The sequence below is a fragment of the Scleropages formosus genome, chromosome 15 (assembly GCF_900964775.1).
Source record: "Scleropages formosus chromosome 15, fSclFor1.1, whole genome shotgun sequence".
Classification (NCBI taxonomy): Eukaryota; Metazoa; Chordata; class Actinopteri; order Osteoglossiformes; family Osteoglossidae; genus Scleropages; species Scleropages formosus.
In genome coordinates, this window is record NC_041820.1 from 13,644,911 (window position 1) to 13,670,070 (window position 25,160).

Genomic DNA, 25,160 nt, shown 5'->3' on the forward strand with positions numbered 1-25,160 from the left:
GTCACGGGGAGCCAGAGCCTAACCTGGCAACACAGGGCGTAAGGCTGGACGGGGAGGGGACACACCCAGGACGGGACGCCAGTCCGTCGCAAGGCACCCCAAGCGGGATTCAAACCCCAGACCCACTGGAAAGCAGGACCCGGGCCAACCCGCTGCGCCACCGCGCCCCCTCTGTACGTGGATTTTAGTACATTTAAAATCTAAGTTGGCGTGTTGGCTATCTAACTGTTGGCAAGCTAAACATTTACATTTATTCATTTAGCAAACACTTTTCCCCAAAGCAACGTACATCTCATAGAAAATACAACATGTGCATTACATCAGCAGGAAGAGAGACAAGCAATAATACATTTAAAAGTGAACCTATGAACAGAATACTACTGGCATGGTGGCCTAGAGATAAACTATTCCTGCTGTCTGCAGCAATAAATAGGTAAAATTTGAGATTTTATAATAAAAACTTTGGTCAAGAAACCGAGTAATAAAATCTGTTAAACTAATAGCACTGGTGCGACTGCATCAGAAAAATGTTTTGTGTGGGTACTAGTGAATTAACGCTTTAACTGTCATAATGCACAATAAAGACGAATCCATCTCAAGCTGAAAAATTGCTGAGGAGCCAAAAAAGGTTTTGGAGGGGCATAAGATACCTGGAGCAACTGCTTGAGCATTTGCCACAAGTTATTTATTAAGAAATAACATGAATAGATATTCTGTAATGTTTAATCTTCATTATACATATTTAATACTGATTTAATTTTTAAAATGTATTTTAAATCTTTTTGCATGGCTTGTCGGGTTATTAGCATATCTGTATCCAATTTATATAGCATATACAGTACAGTATATTCAATTAGAAAATAGCATAATAAATACAGTTAAGAAAAACAGAGAAATGGAATAGAAGACAGTTGCAGGTGTTCTAAAGATAATTTTACAGCGGGTTCAGGTAGGGGTTTTGGTCGAGGAGCCAAGACATCTGAAGTACTGTTCATGCTTGCTGCACAGAAAGACACAGCTGTGTCTTCAGGAGGGACTGCAGATATACGCGGAGACACTGCCTTCTCACCACGTCCAGTTAAATTAAAATGACTCTTATAGTTCTCTTCCATGTGTGCGTTCTGGTGATATACCGTACCAATAAGAGTCATGGCATTGCCACCTGGTAAGTTCTGGTACCACAGTAAGGTATCATAGCTGGAGATGGTGTGACTGCAGCTAAACTCCACAGAATCACTAGAGTAACACAAGTGTGCAGGGGGTCTCTGAAGAACTTGTTACAGAGCGAAGGGCCTGTGAACAGGAGGAGAGAATGCATTATGAGAAAGAAATCAGCAGACATTAAACTGATTATTTATCTCAAAAAGATTTGAATTTGTATGTGCGTTTCCTTATACTGGTGTCCTACCTGTCAGCCAGAAGAAAACTGCTGTAAAGCTGAATTCTGTAATCATGCTGACAACGTCACTGTTCTCACAAGGTAACAGTTGAGACTGACCTTTACGGACCTCCGTGAGAAAGAGGACGGGATGTCAGAGTACATTTACGAGGTTACTTAACTCCGTATGTTCATCTAGCATTTTCATCTACAACAGCAATGTTGTATATGCATGTTTGCAACTCCTTCTCTAGCTGATTAGAAATATCAAATCTACCAAGTCTAAGATCTCATTTAACCCTCACCACAGCTTGTTTTAAATGAAACTCACTGAATCTGATGTCAGGGGGTGCAGTGGCGTGGCAGACTTGGCCAGGTCCTACTCTCCGGTGGGTCTGAGGTTTGAGTCCTGCTTGGGGTGCCTTGCAACGGCCTGGCGTCCCGTCCCGGCTGTGGGCCCTGAGTTGCCGGGTTAGGTTCCGGTTTGCCGCAACCCCGCTCGGGACAAGCGGCTTCAGTCGCTGTGTGTGAATCTGATGTTTTTCAACTATATGATTAAATTTTACATTTAGTGTAATAATCATACATAATCCAGGCAGTAAACGGTCATAGGCAGTTTATACTCATAATATGTAGCCACAGAAAGTCAACTATTAAAAAGATGAAAAATATGAGTAGTTCATAGAAATGTAGGAGGACAGCAATTTAAGACAACCTTTCTGTTTCTTTTCGCACTTAGTTGAGAAGAAAGGCTGTAAGTCCAACCACTGATTCCAGACACCTGTTGACTCCCTAAACCTGATACAGTCCAGAATATTACTGATAAACTAAGAGTCAGGTGTCAAAGAGATGCTATACAACTTCTTTTTCGAAGACGTTCTTATTTTTTGCAGAGATGAACGGTTAAATGTGTGGTTCCAACTGTACGAACATGGTGGTTGTGGTTGAAGGCAGATGTGGTGAACTGTGTTATCACTCCCAAGGATGTGTACTAGAAGGGGGTTTTTGTACAGGACTAAGGGACTCTTTCACATTGTGTTAACTTGCTGCACAAAAATAAGTGCCACTGTCAACAGATGTCGAGTTTTGGATGATTAGGGTAGCATTATTTCGCTCATGTCCTTGCAAAATGATTTTGAATTCATCCTCCGGGTAGCCAAACTTCATATTGAGGTATCCAAGATAGATGAAAACTCCATGTGTCGTTTGTTTATACCAGTATATGAAATCATAGTTTGCAATACTGTGAAAACAGTTGAGATGAGCAGATTCTCCTGGCAGTTTGACCAGGTCAGAAGGAGACTGGTGAACTTCGTTACTTAAACAGCGATCTGTGGAGAGAGAGAGAAAACAGTAGGGATAGAATCACATAAAATCATTCCATCCAGCTCCATCTTCATTGTTTATTGTCACTATAACAAAAGGGTTCTTACCTGGAATCCAGAGCAATAAAGGAACAGAGATGATGAGCACAGTGGCCATGATGACACAATCCAAGTGTAGTAGTATTAGTAAGAGATGTTCTGGATTTCAGATAACATGAACTGGCTTCTTACTTTCAATATTTCCTCCCAAAGGTCAAGATTATGGTGCAAAGATTGCTTAAGATAGAAACATAAAATTAGAGAATACAGACATTGTTAGCAGTTATGAATTCTCAGTACTGGAGAAATGATAGCACTGAATGTAAAACAATTTGTACTATGCCTGAGAGCATTTAAAACAGAGGTGGCTGAATGGGTGGGGTTTACACTCAAAATTATGCCAACTCAATATGGTAACCTCTAAAACAGCTTTAAGCACTCATTAAGCGTATGGCTGCATAGTCCCTCACCGGAGCACTACAGCACTTCGGGATGCTGAGCCTCCAACCTGACAGTAGCAAAAGAACTTCCGAATATTTCAGAGGTAAGCAGCTCATGAAAAAGCGAAATTGCAAATTAACTAAGTTGCAGTTATATCGTCTGAGAGTCACATGTCTTTAGTTGAAAAATGTGAATTCCCAGTCTCAGCGAATGTGAATTCCCACTTTTGTTGTGCTATACTGACACCTACCAGTTAAATCCATAAATGCATGTTGTGTTCTCACTCCTGTTAACGGAAGAGTTTCGGAAAAAACATCAAGAAAATGCAATTAAACATAAATAATGTTTATATCTTCAAAAAATTCATAACTCAGCCATTTGCAGTCCAGTATATTCCTACTTTTACTACGGTAAGTAAGGCCCTCTTTTTGTATCAGAGAACTGGGAAACCTCTCAGTAAAAATACTCGATGGCTTTGTGACTAATACTTATATTTCTGTTAACAATTGCTTTTAACAAGGATAGTGCTGACCAGCTTTTACAGTCTCTGAACGGAATCAAGATGAAAGCGGAGCTGGAATTTTGTTTAATCTTTCAGCTTTTACCTTTATCTGATGCTATTGTAAGTGGTTTCTGTGGGTGGTTGAACTGTTAACCCTAAAGTGTTGGGGAGTTTTTGTACAGAGGAGAGGAAATCTGCAGCACCGTGTTCACTCACTGCACAAAAGTAATAAGCATTCTCTGCAGATGTGATGTTTAAAATAATTAATGTGTCGGATTTTGTAGCCTCTCCCTTCAGTTTTATTTTTTTAGCAAATTTTGGCTCAGTGTTTTCAAAGCGCTCATAGAGAAAGCCCAGCAATGTAAATGTGCCATTCCATGATTGCTGGTACCAAAACATGCGATCATGGCTGGAGATATCGTGCTCACAATGGAGCTCTGCAGATTCTTCCAGGAACTTGAACACAGAAGCTGGAGACTGATGAACTTTGAAACTTAAGCAGAGATCTGTAGGTAAAAAAGGATATTTAAAATGATGCCCTTACAGTTGTTACTGTTTTGACTTAAAGTAAACTTAATTTAGACTGTATCAAAGTAATGATGGTTTAATATTTGCAGACTGCATATTGAGTTTCAAATTGTGCTTTGAATAACATGAAAACAGAATAAACAAACTGTCTGTAAACATGCTTGTTCTCTCAGAATGTTGCATTTTTTTTGAACAGCAAACAATGCATGGTTTTGTATGTACGGTCCATGTGTACGGCGAATTAATCCTTACCTGCCAGTATGACAGCAATACTGAAAACAGTTCTGATCATGTCTGGCTCTGTAGGCAGACGAGGAAAGAAGAACACTAAAACCTAAACCCAGTGAACTTCACAAAGGGGAAGGACAAAGGAAGTGATATCACAGAACCTCTTTCAGCAAGCCCAACGACGAGTTTATTATGATTGAATATCGTGAACCAGGCATGTCAGAGCAAAAGACGTAAAGAACAGTCTGAGGCCCTCTGTGTGAGCAAAACTCTAAATATACGGAAACATTCTTCTTCTTTAAATATGGATGCCCTTACTACAGTAATACCTCGCCCTATGTGTTGCGTCGATTTTGACTTTATGCCAGTTTTTTGTCAAATATATATGGAAAAATACAATTCGTCTTCAGTCGGCTGACGTGACTTTACGTTGATCAGCCGAAAATATTAAAAATTGTTAAAAACTTCAAAATCACTTAAAAACAATAGAAAAGTGTAAAATCAAATAAAAATAAATGTTAAAATATATAAAATAATATACTGTAATCTATAAAATCAATTTAAAGTTTAAAAATAAAAAAAATTGTCTTATTTGCCTGCCGTTCGGCGCCGATAACATCGAGTTGCGCCACGTTATTTGTTTTTTCTTTACTTTAGCATTAATTTAAGTGTATACACTTAAGGGGAATGCTTATTAGGGGTTTATAGGGGGTCTAAAACGGTTTTTTAGGGGTAATTTCATTTTCCACCGTTTTTCGACTCAAGTCGCACCCTTTGGAACCAATTAACGACGTAGGGCGAGATATTACTGTATGAGCAAAACATCATAACATCATATTTAGCCTACAGCATCTCTGGAGAGGAAGACTACTTAAATTCTTGTGGCACAGCTCCGCCCTGGGGCCAGGTTCTGCCATGAACCTTTCTGTACTATATTCTGGGGGTTTTTGAACAGATGTACAGTAACTCTGAGTCACCGTGTTTGCCTGCAGCACAGTAGTACACACCGCTGTCGCCTGCCTCCGGTGCCTTCACAGTGAACGTCCCCGTCTCAGGCACAGAATGCTGGACTCCATATTTGAGCTCACTGAAATTCCCAAAGTCCGGCGTGCCGTACGCATCGGAGAATACAACTAGCTCCATATTCTGTCCCGGAAGCTGGCGAAACCAGTACATCTGGTGGTAGCTCTTGTCCGTGTGTTCGCAGGTCATCTCGGCCGACTTGTCCTTGCCTTGAATCTTCCAGTGCAGAGCAGGCGACTGTTTTACATCCAGCCCCTCTGTGAGACCTGTGGAGAAGCAATGTACATTTATCCATGCTGTGCTGTAGTATCTGTTTCATGTGTTGGATTTCAGTGGTGCTTATCAGAGCTTCCTGAGCAACATGATATTTTTTTTAAACCAAAGAACACCTACCAGTCCCCCACAACAGTGAAATAGTGATGCAAACTAAAACCTTAACCATTTTGAGAAAGCCGTGAAAAGATGAGGGAAACACTGAAAACACTGTACATGAAAAGCGCACTCTTTGGAGGGGAGGGGAGGATGTGACATCACAGCTCATGTGCTCATATGTGTGATATTAAGGTGCTTCTTCGGTTGTAGCCACCCTAAACTGTATTGTTACTATATGCTACCGCTTCAGTCAGGATTCCAAACTTGATAAAGTGAAGCTCCTTTTTCATGTATCGCACTGTATTTCTTTGTACTCTTTTTCATACCTGTGGGATGAAGGTCATTTAAAACCCATGTGATGGATCTTTCTATATCAAGAAGATGCTCTCCCTATATAGAAAAGACTTGTTTGAACAATGACATAATCATGTCAACAGTCATGTAGAAGACCAGTGACATCTTTCATACGAGGAATGGAAGCAAACACACCAAAGACAGGTGGAGTGCTTGAGGACACGTGTATGTTCAGATATTATGCGATGGGGGGGGCTGCGTGGGGAGGTGACTCGTGTTTTTGTTCCAGGCCCAGATCAAGGTACACCACTGTGTTTCTTGTTTTGCGCAAAAATACACAGCACTGTCTGCAACCTGCAGGTGGTGCAGAGTGAGACTCAGGGAGGTATCTATACGCTTGGCTGAAAAGCGGCTCTTGAATTCTTCCTCCATGTTTTCCATCTGGACGTAAGAATAGACTACGAGCTTAAGAGCTTGCCCAGGCCTCTGCCGAAACCAGTACATGCTGTTGAAATCAGTTTTGTTTTGGGAACAGGTCAGTGTCACGTTAAGTCCTCTCTCTACAAAAAGGTCCGGCGACTGGACGACAGCATGTCCTTCGAGTGAAGTGTGAAACAGAGACATACAAAGATTAGACGCAGACAAACTTTCACCTGTCGCCAAAACCGATTACTAGTACTAAAATCATATACCGCACATTGTACTGTAAAATCTAAGAAGTTACTACAATCCAGAGCGCTTTGGGAAAAGCTCTGCAGTTGTTTCAGCTGGAATTCTGCGTTAGCGAAATAATGATTGCCGATTATTACCCAGCGGCAGGAAGAGAAGAAAGAGAGCAGACATGGCACTCCGTTGCGCGAAACGAAGGAATAAGAGCGATCCGAGAAGGAGATCAGGGTGGCATGCAAGCACTGAGGGCGGCGACCAAGGTGCAGGTGAAGAGGGACATAGGGACCCCTAGAGGCGGCACCCGAACATCGCTGCCACATCTCTTCTCCATTCTCTGTTTTTTTTGTGGGCCACAGGCACACGACACTCACTGCGCAGACTTTCTTGCGCAGAAGTACACCTAGCCATGTGATGGCAGAATGTTATTTACATGTAGGAACAGAGAATTCCCCTTTCTCTCAGCTTGGAAGCGATCTCAGAATCCATGCTGTATTTCAACTGCAGCCCCGTAAGAATACACAACCATCTGCAGGGCGCTGCCATCATAGTGAAATACACACATCCTCCAGTGAACAGCATGAATCTGCAAGGGGAACTGCTTTAAATACCAAAAGACAAGGCATTGAAATATGTATATATATTCAAAGACTGAAGCTGACAGAAGACTGCGTTACGGTTAAGGATACGGATATCCTGAAGGTTTTATTTTCAGACCCCGGGGGTCCAGGCGTAATAACCTTGAAGAAGGAGCTTAAACTGAACTGCTCTGATAGAAACTTTAAAGACTATAGAGATCAAATGTGTTTTGCTAAGAAAGCGATTTCGGGGGCAGACAATACCTGCCGTTTCTCAGCTGGTACCAGAACATTACAGCGTTGGTTGTGTTCCTTTGGGAGCAAGTGAGAGGCATCAGCCTTCCTTCCTCGACTATGATGTGAGAAGGTTGCTCCACCCCATGCACCACTGCATCTTTGAAAAGCCACAAACTCAGAGGGAAGAAATGTGAATTTGTCACACAATTACTGTGCAACAAACACCCAAGTGACGTGAGGCAGGACATTGTGTTCCTTCATCAAGCTGTTTTGAGAAAAATAAGGAAAAATAACAACAGCAAGGGTATGTTTACCTCTTGGAAGAGAAGCACTTGGGTAAACATGGTGCAAACAGCTTGCAGTGGAACAGGAAGACTGACAGTGGGAGAGAGGTGAGAGCGGTCTTGATATCAGCGATGTCATGCGATAACCCTGACGGAAAGCTGAGGAGCCACGTGCTTGAAGCTTAAATGCACTGTGAAACAAGCAGGGCCCGTTCAACGTGTCCATTGGTTGACCATCCATCTCTACATCTCTTATGATTTATTCAAGGAAATATAAAAATATAAAAAATTCTGCTTTAACACCTATTCTGAGGCTGAATAGGCTTCAGCAAAAGTCATTCGAGCAAAAATAATATTACACAGAACATGTCAATGACAAGGGTGTTTAATTAATTTATTGATGACATGCAGCAAAGTTAGTTTTAGAAATTGTTTAGAAAATGTCAGTATAACTGAAGACTGGACAACCTGACATCAGTAAATCATTAAATAATAAATAAACAATATATCTTTCAAGGGGGTGCGGTGGTGCAGTGGGTTGGACCACGGTCCTGCTCTCCGGTGGGTCTGGGGTTCAAGTCCCGCTTGGGGTGCCTTGCGACGGACTGGCGTCCCGTCCTGGGTGTGTCCCCTCCCCCTCCAGCCTTACGCCCTGAGTTGCCGGGTTAGGCTCCGGTTCCCCGTGACCCCGTATGGGACAAGCGGTTCTGAAAATGTGTGTGTGTGTGTGTATATCTTTCAATTAAAAGTAGCATTTATTCACAAAGTGATGTATCAGTGCTTTCCACATCTGATGTATATTTCTAACTCAAAAGGAATATTATTATATTTTATCTTTATATTATTTCTTATATTTGATATTATTTTTTATTATACTATATTACCCTCAATTTTGAATGTAAGTTTGTACAATACTGAGTGAGTCCCATTACCTGAAAAAGACGTGTCTGAGATTTTACAAAATAGTGAAAGTCGGTGGATGGTGGATGTATAATAAATGGTTATTCTGCACACACATTCACAATCCCTTCAAATAAAAAGTACTGGTTATTTCACAGGATCCTAAGGAAATTAAAATAACAATCATATCACATTACAAAAACATAAAAGAGTACACATAGTTCAGCTACAGTGTTGCCAAGTGTTTTTTTTTAATAGAATTGTGAATCAAAATGCAAATTATTTTGAATACAGCTCATAATTGAGCTAATACCAAAAAAACTTCACCATTCAGATTAAAAGAGATGAAAGCCATTATGTTCCCACAGCACACTGTATACTGGCATTTTTGACACCTTTTTGCAACAGGATCCTTCGAGGGACACCAAAAGTAGGTAGTTATGGTTTCAAAATGTAGTTTTATGGCCTGATCCTTTGATACAGCCCTGCACACGTCTGCAGCGGCTTGTTTACACGAACACAGCGATGCATAAATGTTACACAGGCAGTTACTAAATGCAGAATGTTTACCACAATAACATGTTTTACTCCTTTCCAAATGCCATTCTCAAGCATGTGACCCACACATTTCTCATGGCAATGTGTGATGTCTCATTGAGGCAGGCATCTGACAGATACAAAAGGTTTTCATTATCAGACTTGGATGATGACGAGTCGTTAAAAATTCAGAGATTTTTACAGCTCTTCTTAATGGTGTAGTAAAATTCTGTGGCTTGTGCGGAGTTTTTTTTCTTTACTTTTCCATAATAAAGCGTGTGTTCTTAAAAGGGGTAGCACAGCTTACCAAAAATTTCCCTTTTCTCGTAATAAATAATTACTTTTCCTTGTTATAGAGAGGATAAGAGAATAAAAATCATCCATGTGTTATGGTTCATAGGTTATGGTTTGTTCACCACGTTGTGTCCTCAGGTAACCCCGACCAATCTTTTTTCATGCTCAAGTTAAGCTCAGTAACTCAGTGCCAAATTTCCTTAAGTCACCGAACAAGGAATTTATTACTATGAATTCTATTATGCATTTACAATGGTACTTAAATAAAATAAACAAGGAATTTTACACAAACACTGAGAAATTAACAGAAATGTAAGCTCTGTGTGAATACCATCCATTGCTTTACCTAGTTTTCATGAGGTTTGGAGCTATGGTGCATGCCGCCCTCCAGTGTCAGTGTGAGAAAACACCTCTTTGAGCTGACTTGTCGCAGAGGTACTCATTTCTGGAGCTCTGCTGCCCATTCTCGGCAACCGTATCAGTACAGTACATCATGCACATAGTCATATTTATATTGTGGTACTTTATAAGGTACTAACACAGTGTGGTGCAGTGCAGTGCAGTGCAGTGCCAATAATAACTTTCTGCCTGATTCAGAACTTTTAAAATTTTCTGAGATGTTTCTTGAGATGAGACTGATGTATATTTCATAAGGCACTAGAATCTGCTTTGTGAATTTAGGACAGAGCCTATTGGTCACTAGAGAAACAAATATTAAACCCCAAAGCTTAAACCCAAAAAGCATGACAATGAGGATTTTGATACTACCATCTTCCATACTCATCAATCTTGTTTGGAAGCCATTATGAGTTATTTCATAATCCGACTACTGAGACCTACTTGATAATAATCTAGGTGTTGTGAAATAAATTCATAAACAAATGCAAACACTGTAGCTCTAGATATAGCAGATTGAAAACAATGACTTCCTGGCTGAATCCTAACAGACGCATGTTCTTCTTTGGAGGACTCCTTGGTTGCGTTCACCTGTGGCGGAACAATGTCAGTGTGGACAACTCAGGTAAATGTGTTAAAGTCTGACTTGTTGTACAAGGGAATTCCCTCAGCTCCTCGAAACTCAGCAGCAATGTCATCGAAAGTCCGCCCCTTGGTCTCGGGGAGGCGTAAAAGTGTGTAGCTGAAGGCCAGCAAAGCCACCGCAACAAAGACGAGGTAGACATAGGCGCCGCACACTTTCTGTACAGAGAGACACGGAAACATGTATATTAACCATGTAAGCAAGCAGCAGAGTGATGAGCACAGACAGGGTACAGAAGAGGTAAAGAAGGGAAAGGGGCAGAGAGAGTGTGCATACAGTGTACAAATGTGAAAAGGGTCTAGAGTACAGGAGAGATTCTGGAGATGTAGAGAAGAGGTTCTGAAGAGGTCCGTACCAGCAGCGGCGGGAAGAGTAGAGCCAGAAGGAACTTGCCACCCCAGTTGAGCATGCTAGTGAACGCCATGGCGATTGGCCGAGCAGGCTGGTCAAACAGCTCAGCACCAATGAACCATGAGATTGGACCTGGGCCCACCTCGTACGCTGAGATTAGGAAGAACACCACAAGAACCTGGAGACTGCGGAGGTCTGGAACAATATGCTGAAAGAGCAAAGGATGAGATGTTAGATTTTTCCTTAAAACTAATTTACTGTACATCACCTATTGTAAGAAGTTGCTAAAGACATCAGCATCAAAAGAACCTTGACACAAACAACGAGAGGTTTCTATGTAGATGCTGGGAAGTAGTGGTGTAGATCGAGAAGAGCATGACTCCAAGTCTCTCTTTGTTCTCACCAAAAAGGAATCAGTTACGGTCATCAGCAGGTTGCAGGCTGCTAAAGACAGGAAACCAGAGAGCAGCAGCTTCCTGCGACCTGCTCTTTCCACTAAAAAGAACTTGAGAAAATAATACACGATCAATTTCCTTTCTGTTTTGGGCAATGGCGCAAGTCAAAACAATTCCAGCAAGTTTCACATCTTTTTCACTGCCTTAGTCAAAGAACTGTCAAACACTATAGAAATGCTGCCAACGCATATAAGTTTTCGGGCAAAACTCACCGCAACGAGAGTGAATGTCACATTAACAGCCCCCACCCCTAGAGTAAGATACTTTGCTTCCTCAAAGCCTGACTTGGAAAACATTTTGGTGGAGTAATTTATAATCTGGAAAAAAAGAAACAAAAAAGCATCAGGAAAGTTTAAAAGTACGGTTCTCTCTTGCCCCCAGAACCTGAAGCCAAATCCTGACACAAATGCTTAACATTTCTGACAACAAAACTACTCCGTGTTAAAAAATACTACATCTAAATAACAGATCATTTTCTCCAACTCATCCAACAGTTGAAACTGCTTGGCACATGGATGCTGATTAATAGAGTCTTAGATTTATAGATTGTTTATAATAGTAGGATAAATGGAGTGTTGCTACCCGCAGTTTGTACTTTCATGCTTTATATATTACAGACGGCTTTGGTTTGGACATTGGAAGACTTACTGCATTGAATCCAGAAAGTTGACTGCCCATGTTAATGATTAGTACAATGATTATAGGCTGCCTATAGCTTCGCTTCTTCAGAAACTCCCGGAGTGTAACCCTGGACTGGGAGTGCGAGGCTTCCTCTTTAATTTCTTTAAGTTCATTAAGGACCTTGTCTGAAATTCTTCTCAGCCTGCGAAGAGCTTGAAACAGAAGTTAAAAAAATTACACGCGGACATCTGCCGACGTTCACTTTTTCACTTTCCTTTTGCTATCTGACACAATTCAAAAGTAAAACAGCATAAGATTGGTTGTGCATTAAAGCTTAAAACTGCTTTTGGACACAAAATGTTTTCTTTATGGGATGAAAGATCCTTCCTCTTCCGACACCCAGCGCTTGCCGAGGAACAGTCTGTACTCACCAACCTCTGCCTGGTTCTCCTTGCCACAGTTGATCAGAAGGTAGCGGGGACTCTCTGGACAGAAGGGCAGGGCTGCATACTGCAGCAAGGCAGGGATGAGCGACAGCGAGAACATCAGGGCCCAGTACTTTTGTGTGCCCAGCACCATGTCTAGGCCTGCCACCTGCAACATCCCAGTCATGCAACTCTTCAGAAGGTTATTCAGAACGACTGAGAAGAACAGCCTCCAGTGATGTATGTTTTTCTTAGCAGACTGAGACACAAAGGGCAGACTCACCATTCCAAGGAAAATGCCAGAGGCAAACGAAACCTGGTTGAGTGTTGCAAAAGCACCTCGCAATTCCGTGGGCGACACTTCCTGGATGTAGAGGGGGTTGAGGCTCATGACCAGGCCACAGAACAGACCAAACACCAAACGGCCTATGATGAGAATCTCGAAGGATACGCTGGCTTTGGAGAGGAACATGAGGCAGGCACCCAGCACAGACAATGCGTTCACTATCAGGATGGAGTTCCGTCTGAGGTCAGCCAGTCAGGAATGTGGGGTACGGGAGAAAAAAGGATTAGAGGCGATCTGATGTACCTTTCTACTCACGGTTCACGAGACATCACCTTTCAGTATCGAGACCTTAGAATTTTGTTATTCATAATATCTGACCAAAGACAAGTAATTAGAGTGACTAGAGGGGTCTGCATTTAAGTGTCTCTTCCTCCTAATTTAATGCACTTATTGTATTTTCTATGAGATGTATGTCACTATGGAGAAAAGCATCTGCTAAATGAATAAATGTAAATTCTCATGGGTTCACACTGCTATCACTAAATCCGTGATTATAATTCAATGTATGTCAGTTCAAACACTATAATTTCAATATCTCAAACACTCATGGAAGCGTGAGGGAGACAGGATGTTCACCTGCCAAAAGTGTCTGCCAAGATCTTGACCCCTAAGGAGCCAAGCAGGGCCCCAAAGTCCTTGATGCTGACAGTGAGTGACCAGAGAAAGGTGAGGCTGTGGTCTGACATGGAGTCATTATGGCGAGACCTCCAGGTCATGTTGAAAAACTCCTCAATGATCTTGAAAAAAAGAAAACATTATGAATTTCATATCGTTTTTACAGTCAGATATTTTTCCAATATACTGAATGACTCTGCAAAGTGTACATACACACACACACACACACACACACACACACTCTTAGTTGAATACAGAAACGTAGTCTTTTTCCTCACCTTTGCCGGAGCATTGACATTACCAGTTTGGTAGCCAGTCTGGAGGGAACCCAACACTGCTGCCAAAATGGACATCAGGAGGGTGGCAGTCAAGGGGCTCTGGACCCCATACAAGGAAGACCAAAAATCACAACACATGACATTTAATCCTTCAGCTGCTTCTACAAACACAAGGACTCCCAAGTAGATCAAGTTCAAAACATCCCTCCTATATGTCTGATGTTGCACTTGCCTACCATGCTGCAGTTTTAAGATGGTCCACTAACCTCCTTGGAACCCATTGCTTTCAGAGAAGATAGATTTCACCTCCTAAAAAAGAATTTTGTTTGCAGCTTAACTGAAGCACCCTTTGAAATATTTTCATAACATTTCCATCAACATAAAATAAAAGCACAAAAGCGGTGGCAATGTGACACACAGTATAACTGTCTTTTTCAAGTAGTGCACTTTTTTTTTGAGGTTTCTTGAGCAACTCATCTAAGTAATGGTGCACACGGACTTGTTCAATCCAGGCCATGGCTCAAGACCACAGTGTACAATGTTCTCCACAGGTTCCGATAAAGAGCATCCCGTGTCCCCCCAAGAAGCAGCGCAACTGTAACTGCTACTGGGCTGCTGCAGGAGGAAGGGTTTGAGTCAGCAACAGAATATGAGCTCGAGCAGACCTGTCTGCCTCCCGTCATCACAGCTCTCCTGTGCAGTGCTGCTTGGCCTGTACATGCGGGTGATCACACACCCTGCATTTATACATATTTGAATATAAAGATTGGTCTGATGCAGAATCATACTAAATTTACCTAATGTAAAATTAGGGGGGAAATTTAAAAAGCACATACTAAGGGCTTGCGGATCTTTGATATGTATGAACCCTACGTTTTCAAAAAATGAGATACAAAATGGCATTTAAAAAAACAATTAGTAAAACATGCATTGACACATACATTGACTGTATTGTAGATCTGGAGATGCCTGACTAAGCCTTACTTTACCATCACCCAAATTCCATGTGAACAAAGAATCATTAACACTGGTCCCAATCCTGCCATTAGGGTATCCAGTCCAGGAATGGGACTGCACATTACATCATTAATCTGTTCTTGCAGCCATTCCTGGTCTGGCCAATTAAAAACAACAGCAAGCAACAAATTATTCAGAAATACATGTAACAGCAAGTTTTCATAAAGACTTGCAGAATAAAGGATTATAAAACTATTCACTGACCTGCCTGGTAGTTGAGTCTCTCAATCTATTTTGTACGTCCCAGTGATGTTTGTCCTTCTCGGCATAAGCAGCACTTGCACTGTATTCATCCATGAGTGTGCACTGTCAGGTTTTGTTCAATGGCATCTTCATGCCCCCCATCACCACGTCACCTTCCAACCCAAACCCTGATCCCCAGTTCACCGCAGTTCCCACCCCATGAGAGGTATGATGACATTACACCATCCTGGCAAATTTGATGCCTGGCTGAAAGAATGGCAGCGATGAGCCAAAGTTTCTGTGGCCAACAGGAGTGAGCAGAAGCTCCCGTGACTTTGGATAGCCTCTTCGTTCCTTCCTTTTTTTTTGCAAATAACCTTTTGGATAAAGGGGCATTAATGATTTCAGTTTAAAACAGAGCAAGGTACACGGTGGACTGTAAGATGGGATATGTGCTGCTTCTGGTAGATTCTATTATGCAGATTACCATAAAGTAAGAAGCAAATCTACTGACATCGGAAATCACAAATAACAGCGGTGTGTCACATGAAAATTAACGAAGATTATTCATTTACACACACATTGTCTGAAGCCGCTTGGTCCAAGCAGGGTTGCGGCAAGCCGGAGCCTAACCCGGCAACACAGGGCATGGTACTGGAGGGGGAAGGGACACACCCAGTCCGTCACAAGGCACCCCAAGTGGGACTCAAACCCCAGACCCACCAGAGAGCAGGCCTTGGCCAAACCCGCTGTGCCACCGCATCCCCCGATTATGCATTTAGACCCATGGAAATTTACAGAATGCTTAATACAATCCCACCATTCTTTAATAAGAATCCGCTTTTACAGAAAAGGTACGATAAGTCCTTCGGTATAGCACGGTTAGTCTGAATGAGTGCAGCCAAAATTAGGCATGATCTATATGTCTAGCAGCAGCGAATGGATAGGATCTAGTCCTGGAATCTCAGAGCACCTTCCCTCGCATACGCGTGTGATAATTCACAGCCCGAAGGCTTTAATTGACTTACTTTACAGAAATTACAGGAACAGATACATTTGGACTTGCTGGAGCATCCTGTGAAGTATGGAGTGCTTATGGTAAATAACTGGTAAATTCTTTTTCTAAAAATACCATTCACATTTTTGGAGAGAAAATATCATTTTATCCCTTTATATGTATTTTATGAACAATGATTTTATCCATCTTATCATTTTATTTTTTATGAACAATATGTATAATATGTAGAAACATGAGGACTACTTCATTTCAACAACGAAAAATGCTCAGTAAATACTCATATATTCACATTATGAAATGCTTAAATATTCTGATAAATGGATCATATGATGAAAAACAAATGCATTAAACACCATAATGCCCTGAAGTGAACTTTGCCAGTCTTACACAAATCATAGTCTGGCATCTTGCTTCGAAAGTTTTGCTGTTGCTCTGTCCGCCTGCCCTCTCTCTGTATCCCTGCCTCTGCTGTGCAGATCACTGCTCTGTGGTTTTCTACCATCTGGCCTGATACGTCCAGCAGAGTGAGGGGGCCAATTATACAGCAATAAAAATCACCTCTTACACGAAATTCAAAGGCTCCCAGCAGATTGTGGCGGTGGTGGTGGCTTCTCTTAAAAAACTAATAGATGGGAGTTTGTTTATTATTTTTTTTTCTTTTTACCCCCCTCTCTCGAGTCTTCAAGCAACTTGCCAGATTGTGTTTTCACACTCCAACTGCATGAACTGCAGTTGAAGGCAGAGAGTGGAGACGTGCAAAGGCAGGACTGCACGTTAATGAATTGAGTAATTCAATCCAGACCCAGATAAAAATGTAAAAAGAAAAGGGAAAAAAAAAATGAGTAATGGAGCTTGAGGTGTGGGCGTCTTGGCTAGAAGAGGAGAGAGCAACAGACGCTACACTTTTGAGTCACATTTATAGGCAGATTCCAGTCTCGGTCATGTTCATGGAAACTCAGCAGGGTTCTCAGGAGCCCTGTCCCAACAGTGCTCTCCCTCACCCCCTCCGTGCCCAGAAGATGAAAACAAAACAGAAGGTGAGAAGGTTCTCATGGCATCTACTGCATTGGGGCCACATCCAGGAAAAAAAGGTTTGGATCTGACGACAGGGTGTAGAAAAATTCCTTGTGACATTTGTGGGCAAAAAACGAAAAAACACTGCAATAAAAATAACCACAGCTGAACATATTTAAATATCCTCTCTGTGCCCTTTAAATCCTTGTGTTTCAAAGAAACCGGTGGTCTAATTCTCTACTAACTTAATTTCAGCTTCGATCCTCAGACATCCTTGTTTATCCTCATGGAAATTAAGTAGATGAGAAGTATTAAGAGTGCTTTTTAATGTGGTTGAAAAAGTGCTGTTAAAACAGAGACTCGCAGATCATTAAATCGTATAACTGTCCATCACTGAAATAATTGACAATGATATATGATCTTTAAATCCACTTATTTCACAACTCCTTTCCATCCAGCATTAGTGTTTCATGGAAACAAGATATACTAACTGCAAATTTTACAGAAAGATTCTACTTACACATATTCTGCTCATATTAATATTTTTGGCTGTTTTGTGTTCAAAATACCGACCAATTTAGGAACAGGTTACTTTGGTTTTTTTCCCCTGCATGAGGCACCAATCGACTTTTAAAAAATTAAAAAATCTGTGGACTTTATGCATTTTCTGAACATTCTTGCATAGGGGAGGTTGGAATGGAACAGAATACATGAGGAACGGACTGCACGTATTCAGATATTTGCGAAGCATGAAAAAACCTTTGCACCCCCAGCCTAGCCCAAAGTGGTTTCCAGTAGTTAGCCCACATACTTGTCATACTTGAGCAAGCACGTGGATTACCATCCGAAACGTCTGTAGAAATGAAAAAAATTATGCCTTAATTCCAAGAAATTAGTTGCATATTCAACACTTTAATGCAGACCCCCTGCCAACCTGTGGTACAAAACTCGCATTGTTGGGTTTCACTGTTTCTCTCAAGAATTCAAAACTTACATGCTACGGCAGAGGACTCGTCCAAATTAAAGATTGAAGCCGACGGCAAAGATGGCGTATCATGTTGAGCTCCGTTCTGGCCATGACTCACAATTTGTTTTCAAAAAGCCACCGGTGCCCAACGATTTCTGCCAGGATCGTGAATGTCCAGTTTGAACATATGTCCTCCTGTCTGTGAGGAGGTCTGTCTGCTGTTGCTCCAAACAGTCTCTGGCTGGTTACAGTTTTTTCATCATCAAAAGTTATTTCTTGGATGGTCTTGTGCTGATTTTATTGTATATAAGGATTGTCTTGGGGCATTATTAGAATTCATAATGAGGCAATCCAGTGGTTGGCACTAGCTCTGATGCTGTGGTGAAACAGTCCTCTATTGTTTTTACCAGATTGTTTAAGTAACTCTGCCAAGGCAAGCAGTGTAACAGTGTACATCATGTATATTTTTTGGTTAAAACCACTAGCAGCAAGCGTGGGCCATATCCACGATTCAATCTGTGGGTGGACCTGAAAAAAATTGCATGAACCAAGTTTATGGAATGAATTACACACACACACACACACACACACACACACACAGTCTGAAACTGCATGTCCCGAGCGGGTTGCGGGGAGCCGGAGCCCAACCCGGCAACACAGGGCGCAAGGCTGGAGGGGGAGGGGACACAACCAGGACAGTACACCAGTGCGTCGCAAGGCACCCCAAGCAGGACTCGAACCCCAGACCCGCCAGAGAGCAGAATCAGGCCAAACCCACTGCGCCCCCACACCCCTCTTTTTGGAATGAATTAGTAACCCAAAAATCTCATTTACATTAATCATATTTTTTAAAAAAAACTTTTGAAGCTATACTACAATTTCTCACTTCAGTTTATTAATATACAATTAATTCAACTTGCTGATTGGAAGGGCCAGATTTTCAAGTGCAGGGGTTAAATGCCACCCATGCTCACACCAGTGAAAGTGCTGCATACTTCTTCTGTAGTTCACACAGGGTGAAGCTGCAGGTCATTTTGTTCTACCTCCAGCTCACTGCAGGTTTACCATTCAGAACAGTTTTCTCACATATATGTTTTCAACATTACAGAGGTTGACCGCAGCTGCAAACCAGAAAAGTAATCTGTAGTCCTCAGGAGAAATCACTGACAGGGCAGATCAAGAGTCCAACTGCATTTTCAGTCAAATTCTCTTTGCTTTAGGTGCGATCCAGAATTTTCTCTCATTTCAGTTAAAAAAGTTTGCAGCAGGTCCCATCAGCATCAGAGGAGTCTGCAGACCCTATGTCCTTCAGTAGGGTATTTTTGTCCTCACTTGGGTCTCTGGTATGTTGCACTGCTCTTCACATTTTCCAAAAGTGCCGTTGCATATGACATTTTTCCTCTCCGAACCATCAACTATTTGAATGATTGGGCTTCTTCAACAGCCGAAGCACAGAGCACATTTGTCATCATATTTCAATCCTAATTTGTGAATATTTGTGAATAACAGTTTCCACACATGTCTTATGATTCAGTCTCATCTTGCCAATAAAACATCAGTCTCTACTAGCCAGTGTTGACTCGTTCATCTTCATTTTGAATGTTTGGTATCCAAAATGTTCAGTGGGGGACCAGCGGGGAATAAGTGGTTTTGCAGAACAGTAGTGTGATTGTTACAGCTAAGACTACAGCAGCAGAAAAAAGAACTACTAATGACAATGATGTAAGACTGTAAAAATTACTCTCTAAGACCTCCTATATGAATAAATGCTGGTAAATAGCAAGCAACAAGAAAAGAGAAAAAAGCCAATCTTTCATATCAGAAACTTTGTGTTTCATGAAATCAACACAAAGATTAGCAATATAATTGTTTAATATACAGGTAGATATAATTTTTTAAAGAGACATCAGTTAAAAGTACAGATGTGGAAGCAAAGGTTTTAAGAATTAAATTTTGCTTGATTTACAGTGGAATAAAACAGCCCCGTAGCTCTGTGTTTAAGTGCTATGCATCTAGAAACTGCGAGTGTGTACTGTCTCAGTGAGAAAATGTGTTTTTTTTTGCAGAATAAAAATGAAATGAAATGCATGGTAACAAAGCACTATAGGTTTTTATATATAAAATGGTTTCACGTTGCATAAAACAGAATCACTTGTTCATATAAACTATTTTGCATGCATAATGCTTAAAACTGGGAAATAATTTCTGTAATTAATTGGTATTTTTGGTATAAAATGTGTTGTCCAGAAAGGCAGTACATTCCTGAACAAGGCAACGGTGCAGAAGTGTCAGCAATTTTTTTGATATGCTTTACTTTAGTGTGAGTGAAGAGTTTCTGAAAGACATTTTGCAGCAGTTAACACTGGAAAGAACCTTCACAGCCAGCAGAAGCCCCAAATTGACAGGTTGACTTAACTTCTGTAACATTCGCTCATGACTGAAGAAAAACTGCAAAAATGACTTTGTGCTGTTATTGCTGGCTGGTTTTAAAAGATGGCAGCATCGCAGTGTGACTGGCTCATGGTGTTCCATCTCCGGTGCTGCAGTATTGTGTCTGTAACAACATCCACGGCAGCAGCCTAACCCTTCGACTGGGACGTCTATAAAAATGAGGAGAATGTGGCAATGGCTATCCCCACACTTTGTTAGATTCTTCTGAATCTGACCGTAGAGTCGTAAGACCCAACAATCATCTGACATCCTAGCTCTGGGTCAAAAAATGTAAAGATCTGGGGGGAATTTACATTCAATTCTACAATAACTGGGTCTGTTTCTAATTTTTATTCATTTTATTTCAGTTTTTTTTTTTTTTTTTTTTTTATTGTTTATGGATCACTACTCATGATTTATACTTGCATAAAAAAGGAGACTCTTATGCAACCTCACATTTCAGTCAGCATAAACATTAAAAGAATTCCTGGCTGTTTCCCCAGCCATTTAACTACTGATATTAGTATTCTAGAGGCAAAACTTTTCTTCAAATGTTTTATTGCTGGCAGAATGTTCTTAGTGATGACCTAATGCTGTGTGCTGTAAAACAAAAGTTCTAAGTCAGTAAGGACATGATTTAAAGCAACCTTTCAGGGGTGTGTGATCAGGAAGCAATACTTCACGTATCCATATAAGCGTTGCATGTTTCATCACAATCGCATGTAAAACTGAATATTAAACTGACAGTATTTCCCCCTTTCTCCTTCTATCATTTGTTCTCGCACGCACGCACGCACGCACGCACGCACGCACGCACAAACAGAGACACCTGCGACTTAGCTTCCATTCCCCAGCTGAATTCTTAATCACAGTGCCTAGGCTTGCCTCCCACATGACCTCTGACATTAAGACCTTGACCTCCTAGAAGGAAACCTTTGACCCCAACAGCCAGGCTGCCAAACAGATGATGGTCCTTTCAGAGGAAGAGGACATCACACACAGATGTTGACCCCCCCCGCATCTCCCACTCTTTGTAACTATTACCTACATTATACACTATAATGAGTCTCATGATTATTGATAATTGCTTGGAAAAAAATATAAAGCATTTTAAATAGATACAAAAAAAAAAAAACAAGTTAAACAACCAGGTATTTGTTACATAAAGGTGAATGAAAAGAATGAAAAAAAACATTGCCTATGTCAAAAAAGTGCAATGTGTTTATATGAGCTACTGTTTTAAGGGAAGTGAGTGTAAATTTCAGTAGAATTAAGAACTGACATTTCATTTAGCTACAGGAAACACTATCTATATATATATAAATTTCTACAAAAATGAAAAGCAAACTGCCCCTCAAAATGTTCAATAGAATAAACCACAAAAGAGGCCAAGAGAATAAATAACGAACCTTATTTAAATAAAAGTTACATGACGTATCCTAAATGCACGAAACATTCATTTTTATAATCAGTAGAAATATCTTTTAAGTATAAAACATAAAACATCAGAAGACCTGTGTTGGATAAGATTGTGTTTGTATAATTAATTATGACATTTTGTTTAAAAGACCTGGGATTGTTTAAAGAGTAAATGGGCAGATAGTAGACTAGGGGATAGTAGAGGAAGAATGTGCTCTTCTCTACTGATGTGGTTTGTAGTACTCAACCTGAAAATCAGAAGTTGTATTTCTTATGGAATTGTGACTCAACATGTCTCTACTTTTAGATTTGTTGTATATATGCTCAACTGCAGATGAAAAAAAAAAGTTAAAATTCTACATGACACATGCAAATGTGAATCATATTTTACTGATATTCACATGTACTTGAAATAAAAAAAAAAACTGCAAAAGCCCTCTGACATTTACCTAAGTAACCCCCCATGCGCTCGCATACACACACACACACCAAACACTGAGCACCTGCATCATTATAAAGCTCTTTTGAACTTCACACTGGATGTCAAATGCCACATATGGCAGTGCAAGACAGATGCACTGCAGCTGCTCCTAAGCTCCCATTCAATTCCCCATCCCCCATCTGCCAATCTCAATCCACACCACTGCCAATCTCAAAACTCCCTTTCAAACAATTTCCCAAACAGCCACCCCCTCGCCTCACAGTTTTGCTCCCTGACAAACTCGCGTTGAGAAACCCGTCTCACTTCATGGCATTCACAGACCTTACTTTTACTCCGACAAAACGGTGCTTTGAGTGCTGCTCATCCTGTGCGCTGCATCCCTCTGCAAGGGTCTGTTCCAGCACACTGCTCTTTATATGAGTCTCATGTACCTGGCAATGGTTTTGCTTGCATTCTGCCAAAGTAAAAGCACCTTCAGTGTGAATGCACTTTGTTGACATTTTGACATACATCCCAACTAACCATGAATTCAGAAAGAGGACAACAGAGTTTTTATAACATTTATTTCAAATTTCAGAGGTCAACAGACTAAATCAAAGAAGAGATATTGCTTTTTTCAACAACCTGTCTACAAGGCAACAGTTAATGTACATGCTTGGGTTTGGACTCTTCGCTTGGCAGTTACTGCTGTTTCGCAGTAGGTGCCACTGGTGTGCTCCAACAGGCACACGTCTCACTCCGAACCAGGCAACGTGAGGGGTTCCTTCTCAGAGTGCCCCACAAGGTCACACGTCGAGAAAACCATTTCTTTTGCTCTGTCCACAAAGGTCTCTGTGAACCTCCTACACAAGGGCTCCTCGTGTAGATTAACTGTGATTACACCCGCGTCTATTCCACTAAACAATTTGGATGTTTAAAATGTGCCAGGGGTCTGGAAGCACTTGAGCAGACACACAGGCCTAGTGTTTCTAAGGGTCCAGGAGCTGAAAGGAGGAGAGGGGAGGGCCGCCATATTATCAGTCCATCTGGGCCAAGCTGGGCCAAAACGGCCGGCTAAAATCACTGGAACACTGGCAAGACACCAGAAACTTCAGCCTAAAAAACACAATAAACACTCTCCATTTCCTTACAAGGTATGCCAGACACTGATGTTTTTAGATCTGAATGGTTATAAAAAGGAAGCAAAGTGTAGCAAATTAATTAAATTCAATAAACTACCTACTCATATCTCTAACATGTATGACTTTAATTTTACGGACAATGAACCTGTCAGTTTTACTCCATCTTTATGATAATTGTGATGATGGAACTGCTTTCGGAGTGCAGTCAAAACCCAAGCTTGACACAAAAAAAGGGGAAAAAAAAAATGTGGGGGAAAAAACTTCTCAGAAAATGAAAAGCATATTATACATATTTACAGTGTGAGCATTTTACCTTTACTTCCATGAGCCAATGCAATGGCTTCTTGGTACAAGTTACATGTCCATATAAGCAAACAGATACACAAAAAAAAAGATGGCAAACCTCACTTCTAATTAGAAAAAGAACCAAATCTTCCCCAGGGGCTATAATTACTTTCTTTTCTCTTATTAAAAAAATCTTGTTGACAGAAGGTTCTTGTCAACATCCACTAGACTCTAATAGATGTGATTATAACATGGCATGATGTCAGTGTCGTAATAAATGAAGGACAGCGTGGCTGAGAGCCTTCCTGCCGAGACAAACACTGAATGTTCTCTCTCTGGATCAGTGATTCTGCTGAGACGCTGCCAAGGACTGCCAAGTTCTGAAATCCTGAACATTCGACATTCAAATTCTACAACGATCCGTACTAACGCTCTCCTAACTCTATCACATTTTTTCCTTTAATATAATTTATGCAAACATAATGCATTTCCCGTTTTATGACATTCTGTGAGATAGACACTCCAGAAATCGACATTTACTGAGTAACGATAAATCACTGCTACAACACAAATTGATACCTTATAATATTAGAGGGCTTGATTAGCCCTGTTTAAATCCATGTGTTGATAAATGATGTGAAATAAGTGAGGTGCTTCATCCAAAGACAGATTCTCAACTGAGATATGGGCCATTGATGGACTTTAGGCCAAAAGGTTTTTATTACACTGGATATGTCTGGCTTTCTTTTATCTTTTCCCCAAGCATGACAAGATGATTTCCTCAGATTTCATATAGTTAAAAATGTACTGCTAGGTGAGGGATCCACTGGTCTACCAGAGGAACATGTGAATGGGGTCTGGTAAAGTACCTGCAGCAAATCGCAGAGGCTGAGAGGGACATCACTGCTAAAAATACACTGTCCGTTCCTCCTTTTGATCACCATTGCTTACAACATTACTGTTATCATTACCATTTCAGTCAGTGAGCCTTATTCAAAATGAGACAAAACGAAACAGCGAAATGCCTAACACTGGGAGGAGAAAGTGCAAATATTTTGGCGCCACTTTTTTTTTTTTTTTTTAATAACTGGAACTTGACCATTTTTTTTCTGCTCCGTCTCCCTCGCCGAGCGCACACAGATGCCTTCCCTCTGCACCCTCTGGTCTCCCCTCAGCTTCTGGAGCCATCCTTCCTCACACCAGACGACCTACTGGGAACAGACAGACGGGGAGAGTGGGCGTCAGGCGGCTTCCTCCTCTATCCGGCGTGCAGATGCGCTTTGCGATCGCGTGACGAGATGCCAGCATTCCTCTGCACGCGTACACAGATGCATGTGATTGAGGGCCACCCCGTTTCCCGTCCACGACAGGGCCGTGTTACGCAGGCACGCAGGGCGTAACGGTTGAATGGGGTAGCCCTTATTCACAGGTGTGACACAGAAGATGCAGTTTTGGAGAGCAGACAAACACACTCAGAGAATACTGTGCTCAGATGCCTTAGAGAAGTT

The 25,160-nt window shown here is 41.2% G+C and overlaps 2 protein-coding genes across 4 annotated transcripts in view; both read right to left on the reverse strand.

Annotated features, from left to right (window-relative positions):
* Positions 1 to 10,643: 10,643 nt before the first annotated feature.
* On the reverse strand, positions 10,644 to 14,476 carry slc2a1c (solute carrier family 2 member 1c). Its single transcript, XM_029258598.1, has 10 exons — positions 14,422 to 14,476; positions 13,757 to 13,917; positions 13,440 to 13,600; positions 12,801 to 13,041; positions 12,524 to 12,686; positions 12,120 to 12,304; positions 11,684 to 11,788; positions 11,420 to 11,521; positions 11,021 to 11,224; positions 10,644 to 10,823 (listed from the first exon to the last, which is right to left on the reverse strand). Exons 1-10 carry the CDS (start codon positions 14,474 to 14,476, stop codon positions 10,644 to 10,646), a joined length of 1,557 nt encoding a protein of 518 aa, XP_029114431.1.
* An 8,430-nt stretch (positions 14,477 to 22,906) lies between these two features.
* The window catches only part of smoc1 (SPARC related modular calcium binding 1), a 51,449-nt gene continuing 49,195 nt past the window's right edge, over positions 22,907 to 25,160 (reverse strand). For all 3 annotated transcript variants that reach the window (XM_018727297.2, XM_018727295.2, XM_018727296.2), the window contains exon 14: positions 22,907 to 24,863. In XM_018727297.2, coding sequence (XP_018582813.1) covers positions 24,824 to 24,863 — 40 coding nt within the window. In that variant the 3' untranslated portion in view covers positions 22,907 to 24,823. The remainder of the gene's footprint in view (positions 24,864 to 25,160) is intronic.